The sequence below is a fragment of the Oncorhynchus nerka genome, linkage group LG3, assembly GCF_034236695.1.
Source record: "Oncorhynchus nerka isolate Pitt River linkage group LG3, Oner_Uvic_2.0, whole genome shotgun sequence".
NCBI classification, from domain to species: Eukaryota; Metazoa; Chordata; class Actinopteri; order Salmoniformes; family Salmonidae; genus Oncorhynchus; species Oncorhynchus nerka.
The window spans coordinates 84,840,505-84,854,292 of record NC_088398.1 but is presented as its reverse complement, the minus strand read 5'-3'; the positions used below and the strand labels follow the sequence as shown (position 1 = coordinate 84,854,292).

The following is a 13,788-nucleotide window of genomic DNA, read 5'->3' as shown; positions in this document are numbered from 1 at the left end:
CATTTAACATGGAGGTTTACCATAGTCATTTAACATGGAGGTTTACCATTTAACATGGAGGTTTACCATTCATTTAACATGGAGGTTTACCATTTAACATGGAGGTTTACCATAGTCATTTAACATGGAGGTTTACCATTTAGTCATTTTTAACATGGAGGTTTACCATAGTCATTTAACATGGAGGTTTACCATTTATCATTTTTAACATGGAGGTTTACCATTTAGTCATTTAACATGGAGGTTTACCATTTATTTAACATGGAGGTTTACCATTTTTAACATGGAGGTTTACCATTTTTAACATGGAGGTTTACCATTTATCATGGAGGTTTACCATAGTCATTTAACATGGAGGTTTACCATTTTTAACATGGAGGTTTACCATTTTTAACATGGAGGTTTACCATTTATCATGGAGGTTTACCATAACATGGAGGTTTACCATTTAACATGGAGGTTTACCATTTATTTAACATGGAGGTTTACCATTTAACATGGAGGTTTACCATAGTTTACCATTTAACATGGAGGTTTACCATAGTCATTTTAACATGGAGGTTTACCATTCATTTAACATGGAGGTTTACCATAGTCATTTAACATGGAGGTTTACCATTTAACATGGAGGTTTACCATAGTCATTTAACATGGAGGTTTACCATAGTCATTTAACATGGAGGTTTACCATTTATTTTAACATGGAGGTTTACCATAGTCATTTAACATGGAGGTTTACCATTTTTAACATGGAGGTTTACCATAGTCATTTAACATGGAGGTTTACCATTTCATTTAACATGGAGGTTTACCATTCATTTAACATGGAGGTTTACCATTTAACATGGAGGTTTACCATTTATCATGGAGGTTTACCATAGTCATTTAACATGGAGGTTTACCATAGTCATTTAACATGGAGGTTTACCATTTATTTAACATGGAGGTTTACCATTTATCATAGTCATTTAACATGGAGGTTTACCATTTTTAACATGGAGGTTTACCATTTATCATGGAGGTTTACCATAGTCATTTAACATGGAGGTTTACCATTTAACATGGAGGTTTACCATTTAACATGGAGGTTTACCATAGTCATTTAACATGGAGGTTTACCATAGTCATTTAACATGGAGGTTTACCATAGTCATTTAACATGGAGGTTTACCATAGTCATTTAACATGGAGGTTTACCATAGTCATTTAACATGGAGGTTTACCATTTAACATGGAGGTTTACCATTTAACATGGAGGTTTACCATAGTCATTTAACATGGAGGTTTACCATAGTCATTTAACATGGAGGTTTACCATTTAACATGGAGGTTTACCATAGTCATTTAACATGGAGGTTTACCATTTAACATGGAGGTTTACCATTTAACATGGAGGTTTACCATAGTCATTTAACATGGAGGTTTACCATAGTCATTTAACATGGAGGTTTACCATAGTCATTTAACATGGAGGTTTACCATTTAACATGGAGGTTTACCATAGTCATTTATCATGGAGGTTTACCATAGTCATTTAACATGGAGGTTTACCATTTAACATGGAGGTTTACCATAGTCATTTAACATGGAGGTTTACCATAGTCATTTAACATGGAGGTTTACCATAGTCATTTAACATGGAGGTTTAACATGGAGGTTTACATTTAACATGGAGGTTTACCATAGTCATTTAACATGGAGGTTTACCATTTATCATGGAGGTTTACCATAGTCATTTTTACCATTTATCATGGAGTTTACATTTAACATGGAGGTTTACCATAGTCATTTAACATGGAGGTTTTACCATTTCATTTATCATGGAGGTTTACCATAGTCATTTAACATGGAGGTTTACCATTTAACATGGAGGTTTACCATTTATCATGGAGGTTTACCATTTAACATGGAGGTTTACCATAGTCATTTAACATGGAGGTTTACCATTTATCATGGAGGTTTACCATTTATCATGGAGGTTTACCATAGTCATTTAACATGGAGGTTTACCATTTATCATGGAGGTTTACCATTTATCATGGAGGTTTACCATAGTCATTTAACATGGAGGTTTACCATAGTCATTTAACATGGAGGTTTACCATAGTCATTTAACATGGAGGTTTACCATAGTCATTTAACATGGAGGTTTACCATAGTCATTTAACATGGAGGTTTACCATAGTCATTTAACATGGAGGTTTACCATTTAACATGGAGGTTTACCATAGTCATTTAACATGGAGGTTTACCATTTATCATGGAGGTTTACCATTTAACATGGAGGTTTACCATAGTAATTTAACATGGAGGTTTACCATTTAACATGGAGGTTTACCATTTATTTAACATGGAGGTTTACCATTTCATTTAACATGGAGGTTTACCATTTTTAACATGGAGGTTTACCATTTTTAACATGGAGGTTTACCATTTATCATGGAGGTTTACCATAGTCATTTAACATGGAGGTTTACCATAGTCATTTAACATGGAGGTTTACCATTTAACATGGAGGTTTACCATAGTCATTTAACATGGAGGTTTACCATTTAACATGGAGGTTTACCATTTAACATGGAGGTTTACCATAGTCATTTAACATGGAGGTTTACCATTTAACATGGAGGTTTACCATTTACCATTTAACATGGAGGTTTACCATAGTCATTTAACATGGAGGTTTACCATTTTTAACATGGAGGTTTACCATTTCATTTAACATGGAGGTTTACCATAGTCATTTTAACATTTAACAGGAGGTTTACCATTTAACATGGAGGTTTACCATAGTCATTTAACATGGAGGTTTACCATTTAACATGGAGGTTTACCATAGTCATTTAACATGGAGGTTTACCATAGTCATTTAACATGGATTTACCATGGAGGTTTACCATTTTTAACATGGAGGTTTACCATTTTTAACATGGAGGTTTACCATTTAAACATGGAGGTTTACCATTTTTAACATGGAGGTTTACCATTTAACATGGAGGTTTACCATAGTCATTTAACATGGAGGTTTACCATTCATTTAACATGGAGGTTTACCATAGTCATTTAACATGGAGGTTTACCATAGTCATTTAACATGGAGGTTTACCATAGTCATTTAACATGGAGGTTTACCATTTATTTAACATGGAGGTTTACCATAGTCATTTAACATGGAGGTTTACCATAACATGGAGGTTTACATTTAACATGGAGGTTTACCATAGTCATTTAACATGGAGGTTTACATGGAGGTTTACCATTTAACATGGAGGTTTACCATTTAACATGGAGGTTTACCATTTCATTTAACATGGAGGTTTACCATAGTCATTTAACATGGAGGTTTACCATTTAACATGGAGGTTTACCATAGAGGTTTACCATGGAGGTTTACCATTTAACATGGAGGTTTACCATTTAACATGGAGGTTTACCATAGTCATTTAACATGGAGGTTTACCATTTATCATGGAGGTTTACCATAGTCATTTAACATGGAGGTTTACCATAACATGGAGGTTTACCATTTAACATGGAGGTTTACCATAGTCATTTAACATGGAGGTTTACCATTTAACATGGTTTACCATTTAACATGGAGGTTTACCATAGTCATTTAACATGGAGGTTTACCATAGTCATTTAACATGGAGGTTTACATGGAGGTTTACCATAGTCATTTATCATGGAGGTTTAACATTTATTTAACATGGAGGTTTACCATAGTCATTTTTAATTTAACATGGAGGTTTACCATAGTCATTTAACATGGAGGTTAACCATTTATCATGGAGGTTTACCATTTAACATGGAGGTTTACCATAGTAATTTAACATGGAGGTTTACCATTTATCATGGAGGTTTACCATAGTCATTTAACATGGAGGTTTACCATTTAACATGGAGGTTTACCATTTATCATGGAGGTTTACCATTTAACATGGAGGTTTACCATTTAACATGGAGGTTTACCATAGTCATTTATCATGGAGGTTTACCATAGTCATTTAACATGGAGGTTTACCATAGTCATTTAACATGGAGGTTTACCATAGTTTACATTTAACATGGAGGTTTACCATAGTCATTTAACATGGAGGTTTACCATTTCATTTAACATGGAGGTTTACCATAGTCATTTAACATGGAGGTTTACCATTTCATTTACATGGAGGTTTACATTTAACATGGAGGTTTACCATAGTCATTTAACATGGAGGTTTACATTTAGTTTACATTTAACATGGAGGTTTACCATTTAACATGGAGGTTTACCATAGTCATTTAACATGGAGGTTTACCATAGTCATTTAACATGGAGGTTTACCATAGTCATTTAACATGGAGGTTTACCATAGTCATTTAACATGGAGGTTTACCATTTATCATGGAGGTTTACCATTTAACATGGAGGTTTACCATAGTCATTTAACATGGAGGTTTACCATTTATCATGGAGGTTTACCATAGTCATTTAACATGGAGGTTTACCATAGTCATTTAACATGGAGGTTTACCATTTATCATGGAGGTTTACCATTTAACATGGAGGTTTACCATAGTCATTTAACATGGAGGTTTACCATAGTCATTTAACATGGAGGTTTACCATAGTCATTTAACATGGAGGTTTACCATTTAACATGGAGGTTTACCATTTTTAACATGGAGGTTTACATTTAACATTTAACATGGAGGTTTACCATAGTCATTTAACATGGAGGTTTACCATTTTTACATTTAACATGGAGGTTTACCATAGTTTTAACATGGAGGTTTACCATAGTCATTTAACATGGAGGTTTACCATAGTCATTTAACATGGAGTTTACATTTAACATGGAGGTTTACCATTTAACATGGAGGTTTACCATTTCATTTAACATGGAGGTTTACCATTTAACATGGAGGTTTACCATAGTCATTTAACATGGAGGTTTACCATTTAACATGGAGGTTTACCATAGTCATTTAACATGGAGGTTTACCATAGTCATTTAACATGGAGGTTTACCATAGTCATTTAACATGGAGGTTTACCATAGTCATTTAACATGGAGGTTTACCATAGTCATTTAACATGGAGGTTTACCATAGTCATTTAACATGGAGGTTTACCATAGTCATTTAACATGGAGGTTTACCATTTAACATGGAGGTTTACCATAGTCATTTAACATGGAGGTTTACCATTTAACATGGAGGTTTACCATAGTCATTTAACATGGAGGTTTACCATTTAACATGGAGTTTACCATTTAACATGGAGGTTTACCATAGTCATTTAACATGGAGGTTTACCATAGTCATTTAACATGGAGGTTTACCATTTTTAACATGGAGGTTTAGGTTTACCATAGTCATTTAACATGGAGGTTTACCATTTATCATGGAGTCATTTAACATGGAGGTTTACCATAGTCATTTAACATGGAGGTTTACCATTTAACATGGAGGTTTACCATAGTAATTTAACATGGAGGTTTACCATTTATCATGGAGGTTAACCATAGTCATTTAACATGGAGGTTTACCATAGTCATTTAACATGGAGGTTTACCATTTATCATGGAGGTTTACCATATCATGGAGGTTTACCATTTAACATGGAGGTTTACCATTTAACATGGAGGTTTACCATAGTCATTTAACATGGAGGTTTACCATTTCATTTAACATGGAGGTTTACCATTTATTTAACATGGAGGTTTACCATAGTCATTTAACATTTATCATGGAGGTTTACCATACCATTTAACATGGAGGTTTACCATTTAACATGGAGGTTTACCATAGTCATTTAACATGGAGGTTTACCATAGTCATTTAACATGGAGGTTTACCATAGTCATTTAACATGGAGGTTTACCATAGTCATTTAACATGGAGGTTTACCATAGTCATTTAACATGGAGGTTTACCATAGTCATTTAACATGGAGGTTTACCATTTAACATGGAGGTTTACCATAGTCATTTAACATGGAGGTTTACCATTTAACATGGAGGTTTACCATTTATCATGGAGGTTTACCATTTACATGGATTTACCATTTAACATGGAGGTTTACCATTTATTTAACATGGAGGTTACCATTTAACATGGAGGTTTACCATAGTCATTTAACATGGAGGTTTACCATTTAGTCATTTAACATGGAGGTTTACCATTTTAACATGGAGGTTTACCATTTAACATGTCATTTAACATGGAGGTTTACCATAGTCATTTAACATGGAGGTTTACCATTTTTAACATGGAGGTTTACCATTTTTAACATGGAGGTTTACCATTTAACATGGAGGTTTACCATAGTCATTTAACATGGAGGTTTACCATTTAACATGGAGGTTAAAAATAGTCATTTAACATGGAGGTTTACCATAGTCATTTAACATGGAGGTTTACCATAGTCATTTAACATGGAGGTTTACCATTTAACATGGAGGTTTACCATAGTCATTTAACATGGAGGTTTACCATAGTCATTTAACATGGAGGTTTACCATAGTCATTTAACATGGAGGTTTACCATAGTCATTTAACATGGAGGTTTACCATTTAACATGGAGGTTAACCATTTATCATGGAGGTTTACCATTTAACATGGAGGTTTACCATAGTAATTTAACATGGAGGTTTACCATTTAACAAGGAGGTTTACCATAGTCATTTAACATGGAGGTTTACCATTTAACATGGAGGTTTACCATCATTTAACATGGAGGTTTACCATTTAGGAGGTTACCATTTAACATGGAGGTTTACCATAGTCATTTAACATGGAGGTTTACCATTTAACATGGAGTTTACATTTATCATGGAGGTTTACCATTCATTTAACATGGAGGTTTACCATTTCATTTAACATGGAGGTTTACCATTTTTAACATGGAGGTTTTTACCATGGAGGTTTACATTTAACATGGAGGTTTACCATTTAACATGGAGGTTTACCATTTCATGGAGGTTAACATTTATCATGGAGGTTTACCATAGTCATTTAACATGGAGGTTTACCATTTTAACATGGAGGTTTACCATTTAACATGGAGGTTTACCATAGTTTTAACATGGAGGTTTACCATTTTAACATGGAGGTTTACCATTTAACATGGAGGTTTACCATTTAACATGGAGGTTTACCATTTAACATGGAGGTTTACCATTTCATTTAACATGGAGGTTTACCATAGTCATTTAACATGGAGGTTTACCATGGAGGTTTACCATTTAACATGGAGGTTTACCATAGTCATTTAACATGGAGGTTTACCATTCATTTAACATGGAGGTTTACCATAGTCATTTAACATGGAGGTTTACCATTTAGGAGGTTTACATTTAACATGGAGGTTTACCATTTATTTAACATGGAGGTTTACCATAGTCATTTAACATGGAGGTTTACCATAGTCATTTAACATGGAGGTTTACCATTTAACATTTAACATGGAGGTTTACCATTTAACATGGAGGTAGTTACATTTAATTTAACATGGAGGTTTACCATTTAACATGGAGGTTTACCATTTAACATGGAGGTTTACCATAGTCATTTATCATGGAGGTTTACCATAGTCATTTAACATGGAGGTTTACCATAGTCATTTAACATGGAGGTTTACCATAGTCATTTAACATGGAGGTTTACCATTTAACATGGAGGTTTACCATTTAACATGGAGGTTTACCATAGTCATTTAACATGGAGGTTTACCATTTAACATGGAGGTTTACCATTTATCATGGAGGTTTACCATTTAACATGGAGGTTTACCATTTAACATGGAGGTTTACCATAGTCATTTAACATGGAGGTTTACCATAGTCATTTAACATGGAGGTTTACCATAGTCATTTAACATGGAGGTTTACCATTTAAAATGGAGGTTAACCATTTATCATGGAGGTTTACCATTTAACATGGAGGTTAACCATTTATCATGGAGGTTTACCATTTAACATGGAGGTTTACCATAGTAATTTAACATGGAGGTTTACCATTTATCATGGAGGTTTACCATAGTCATTTAACATGGAGGTTTACCATAGTCATTTAACATGGAGGTTTACCATTTATCATGGAGGTTTACCATTTAACATGGAGGTTTACCATAGTAATTTAACATGGAGGTTTACCATTTAACATGGAGGTTTACCATAGTCATTTAACATGGAGGTTTACCATAGTCATTTAACATGGAGGTTTACCATAGTCATTTAACATGGAGGTTTACCATAGTCATTTAACATGGAGGTTTACCATTTAACATGGAGGTTTACCATAGTCATTTAACATGGAGGTTTACCATTTAACATGGAGGTTTACCATTTAACATGGAGGTTTACCATAGTCATTTAACATGGAGGTTTACCATAGTCATTTAACATGGAGGTTTACCATAGTCATTTAACATGGAGGTTTACCATAGTCATTTAACATGGAGGTTTACCATAGTCATTTAACATGGAGGTTTACCATAGTCATTTAACATGGAGGTTTACCATAGTCATTTAACATGGAGGTTTACCATTTAACATGGAGGTTTACCATAGTCATTTAACATGGAGGTTTACCATTTAACATGGAGGTTTACCATAGTCATTTAACATGGAGGTTTACCATAGTCATTTAACATGGAGGTTTACCATAGTCATTTAACATGGAGGTTTACCATAGTCATTTAACATTTTACCATTTAACATGGAGGTTTACCATAGTAATTTAACATGGAGGTTTACCATTTATCATGGAGGTTTACCATAGTCATTTAACATGGAGGTTTACCATTTAACATGGAGGTTTACCATTTAACATGGAGGTTTACCATTTAACATGGAGGTTTACCATAGTCATTTAACATGGAGGTTTACCATAGTCATTTAACATGGAGGTTTACCATTTTTAACATGGAGGTTTACCATAGTCATTTAACATGGAGGTTTACCATAACATGGAGGTTTACCATTTAACATGGAGGTTTACCATAGTCATTTAACATGGAGGTTTACCATAGTCATTTAACATGGAGGTTTACCATAGTCATTTAACATGGAGGTTTACCATAGTCATTTAACATGGAGGTTTACCATAGTCATTTAACATGGAGGTTTACCATAGTCATTTATCATGGAGGTTTACCATTTAACATGGAGGTTAACCATTTAACATGGAGGTTTACCATAGTCATTTAACATGGAGGTTTACCATAGTCATTTAACATGGAGGTTTACCATAGTCATTTAACATGGAGGTTTACCATTTAACATGGAGGTTAACCATTTATCATGGAGGTTTACCATTTAACATGGAGGTTTACCATTTATCATGGAGGTTTACCATTTAACATGGAGGTTTACCATTTAACATGGATGTTTACCATTTATCATGGAGGTTTACCATAGGAGGTTTACATTTTTAACATGGAGGTTTTTATCATGGAGGTTTACCATTTAACATGGATTTAATTTAACATGGAGGTTTACCATTTAGTTTAATTTTAACATGGAGGTTTACCATTTATCATGGAGGTTTACCATTTAACATGGAGGTTTACCATAGTCATTTAACATGGAGGTTAACCATTTATCATGGAGGTTTACCATTTAACATGGAGGTTTACCATAGTAATTTAACATGGAGGTTTACCATTTAACATGGAGGTTTACCATTTATCATGGAGGTTTACCATTTAACATGGAGGTTTTTACCATGGAGTTTACCATAGTCATTTAACATGGAGGTTTACCATTTAACATGGAGGTTTACCATTTATCATGGAGGTTTACCATTTAACATGGAGGTTTACCATAGTAATTTAACATGGAGGTTTACCATTTATCATGGAGGTTTACCATAGTCATTTAACATGGAGGTTTACCATTTAACATGGAGGTTTACCATTTAACATGGAGGTTTACCATTTAACATGGAGGTTTACCATTTATCATGGAGGTTTACCATTTATCATGGAGGTTTACCATTTAACATGGAGGTTTACCATAGTAATTTAACATGGAGGTTAACCATTTAACATGGAGGTTTACCATTTAACATGGAGGTTTACCATTTAACATGGAGGTTTACCATTTATCATGGAGGTTTACCATGTAACATGGAGGTTTACCATAGTAATTTAACATGGAGGTTTACCATTTATCATGGAGGTTTACCATAGTCATTTAACATGGAGGTTTACCATAGTCATTTAACATGGAGGTTTACCATTTAACATGGAGGTTTACCATTTATCATGGAGAATTACCATTTAACATGGAGGTTTACCATTTAACATGGAGGTTTACCATTTATCATGGAGGTTTACCATTTAACATGGAGGTTTACCATAGTAATTTAACATGGAGGTTAACCATTTAACATGGAGGTTTACCATTTAACATGGAGGTTTACCATTTAACATGGAGGTTTACCATTTAACATTGAGGTTTACCATTTAACATGGAGGTTTACCATTTAACATGGAGGTTAACCATTTAACATGGAGGTTTACCATTTAACATGGAGGTTTAGCCTGCAGTCTCACCTGGATGAACTCTTTGCTGCTGTCCTCGTTTGGGGTCCACGCGTTGTTATTGTTGTTAAGACGGGCTTGCCGTGGCAACCAGGTGTTGTCGTAAAAGGAGGAGGAGGCAGTGATCTGGTCGTCAGAGATCTTCCCTGACTCCAGACCTAAAGCGTTACTGCAATGGAAAGCTGGGGGGAGAGACAGGGATCAATTCATGATTTGATTGATAGAGGTGGACAATTAAATAAAGACCTGAAGAGAGGAGGGTTAACCAACACGCACCAACAGGCACCAACACGCACCAACAGGCACCAACACCCACCAACCCTCACCAACAGGCACCAACACCCACCCACCCTCACCAACACACACCAGCACGCACCAACAGGCACCAACACCCACCAACCCTCACCAACACGCACCAACACCCACCCACCCTCACCAACACCCACCAACCCTCACCAACACGCACCAACAGGCACCAACACCCACCAACCCTCACCAACACGCACCAACAGGCACCAACACCCATCAACCCTCACCAAACCTCACCAACAGGCACCAACACTCACCCACCCTCACTAACACGCACCAACACGCACCAACAGGCACCAACCCTCACCAACACGCACCAACACCCACTTTCTTGTTTATGTGAAAAATGGGGACATCAGGAAAATGAAAGTGCAGAATAAGGACACTCCTATCTGAAGGTCCAATAGAAAATAGAAACAGACAGATCTCCCTCAGGTACTGACTGATCCGGTACTTACTGTTGCTGACCTCTTTGTGTGTCATGTTGTAGCGAGCAGAGAAGCCATCTTTGGCCACGGCCATGTCCGTGTGGAAGGACAGAGACAGGATACCTGTAGACGACGTCATCTCAGGAGGGATCTTAGTTCCACAGTAACGTCCTATCAGAGGACCCACTGCAAACACAAACACAAACCCAAGAGACGGTCATTAGAAGCATAAAATAACATGAAATATAGCTTATCAGAACATAACACACTAGCCAACATCAGTAGTACCTGCCTAGCCTCAGCACCCCATAAACAACAGACTTTACTATTAATCATGAGGAATTCTCAGCCAGGAAGTTAAGTTAGTAATAAGATAAATCCTGTTTCTATTGACAAGAGAGGCGAGCCCTAGCTTAGGCCTGGGATTTCTCAGAAGACAGGGCAGGCGAAATAGGTCCCACTGGGGAAAGGATGGATGTATTAGCAACATTTCTCCTCCATCCCTTCATCCTCCTTCCATCTCGCCACATGAACAAGGGGCTTTAATGAGAGCTGTTCTTTCTCACTCCGTTCTCTCGTTTTCTGCCAGTCCTCCTCTTCCTCCTCCTCTTCCGTCTACAGATTAGAAACTTCACTCCGTCCGTTCCTTTGATCCCCAGGACCAAGTCATCCCTTCTGCCTCTCCTCTAATTCTCTTTTCTAACAACTCTTAATTCCTGGACTTTGTGTTTTGTGTGATTTAGGACTCTGTGGCTGTAGGGGGGTGGGGGCATTAGGGGGCATCATGGGGCATTAGGGCGCATCAGGGGGCATGTCTATGGGATAATACATTCATCTTGCAGCTCACAGCCTCTTTCTCACTCCCAGATCATACCATATCATACCATAACAGCCCAGTATCAGCCCAGTATCATACCATATCAGCCCAGTATCATACCATACCAGCCCAGTATCATACCATATCAGCCCAGTATCATACCATATCATACCATAACAGCCCAGTATCAGCCCAGTATCATACCATATCAGCCCAATATCATACCATATCAGCCCAGTATCATACCATATCAGCCCAGTATCATACCATATCATACCATAACAGCCCAGTATCAGCCCAGTATCATACCATATCAGCCCAGTATCATACCATATCAGCCCAGTATCATACCATATCATACCATAACAGCCCAGTATCAGCCCAGTATCATACCATATCAGCCCAGTATCATACCATATCAGCCCAGTATCATACCATATCAGCCCAGTATCATACCATATCATACCATAACAGCCCAGTATCAGCTCAGTATCATACCATATCAGCCCAGTATCATACCATACCAGCCCAATATCATACCATACCAGCCCAGATCATACCATATCATACCATAACAGCCCAGTATCATACCATATCAGCCCAGTATCATACCATACCAGCCCAGATCATACCATATCAGCCCAGTATCATACCATATCAGCCCAGTATCATACCATATCAGCCCAGTATCATACCATATCAGCCCAATATCATACCATATCAGCCCAATATCATACCATATCAGCCCAATATCATACCATATCAGCCCAGTATCATACCATATCATACCATATCAGCCCAATATCATACCATATCAGCCCAATATCATACCATATCAGCCCAGTTTATTTATTTTTTATTTTATTTCACCTTTATTTAACCAGGTAGGCTAGTTGAGAACAAGTTCTCATTTGCAACTGCGACCTGGCCAAGATAAAGCATAGCAGTGTGAACAGACAACACAGAGTTACACATGGAGTAAACAATTAACAAGTCAATAACACAGTAGAGAAAAAAGGGGAGTCTATATACAATGTGTGCAAAAGGCATGAGGAGGTAGGCGAATAATTACAATTTTGCAGATTAACACTGGAGTGATAAATGATCAGATGGTCATGTACAGGTAGAGATATTGGTGTGCAAAAGAGCAGAAAAGTAAATAAATAAAAACAGTATGGGGATGAGGTAGGTGAAAATGGGTGGGCTATTTACCAATACCGACTATGTACAGCTGCAGCGATCGGTTAGCTGCTCAGATAGCTGATGTTTGAAGTTGGTGAGGGAGATAAAAGTCTCCAACTTCAGCGATTTTTGCAATTCGTTCCAGTCACAGGCAGCAGAGTACTGGAACGAAAGGCGGCCCAGTATCATACCATACCAGCCCAGATCATACCATATCAGCCCAGTATCATACCATATCAGCCCAGTATCATACCATATCAGCCCAGTATCATACCATATCAACCCAATATCATACCATATCAGCCCAATATCATACCATATCAGCCCAGTATCATACCATATCAGCCCAATATCATACCATATCAGCCCAATATCATACCATATCAGCCCAGTATCATACCATATCATACCATAACAGCCCAGTATCAGCTCAGTATCATACCATATCAGCCCAGTATCATACCATACCAGCCCAGTATCATACCATACCAGCCCAGATCATACCATATCATACCAT

General features: G+C 36.7%; 1 protein-coding gene across 1 annotated transcript in view; it reads right to left on the bottom strand.

The window, feature by feature from the left end:
- LOC115124773 (neuropilin-2-like) overlaps positions 1-13,788 on the bottom strand; it is a 342,903-nt gene that overhangs the window by 235,580 nt on the left and 93,535 nt on the right. Inside the window, exons 7-8 of the mRNA XM_065005862.1 lie at positions 11,303-11,458; positions 10,548-10,717 (exon numbers count right to left, since the gene is read on the bottom strand). Coding sequence (XP_064861934.1) covers positions 10,548-10,717; positions 11,303-11,458 — 326 coding nt within the window. The remainder of the gene's footprint in view (positions 1-10,547; positions 10,718-11,302; positions 11,459-13,788) is intronic.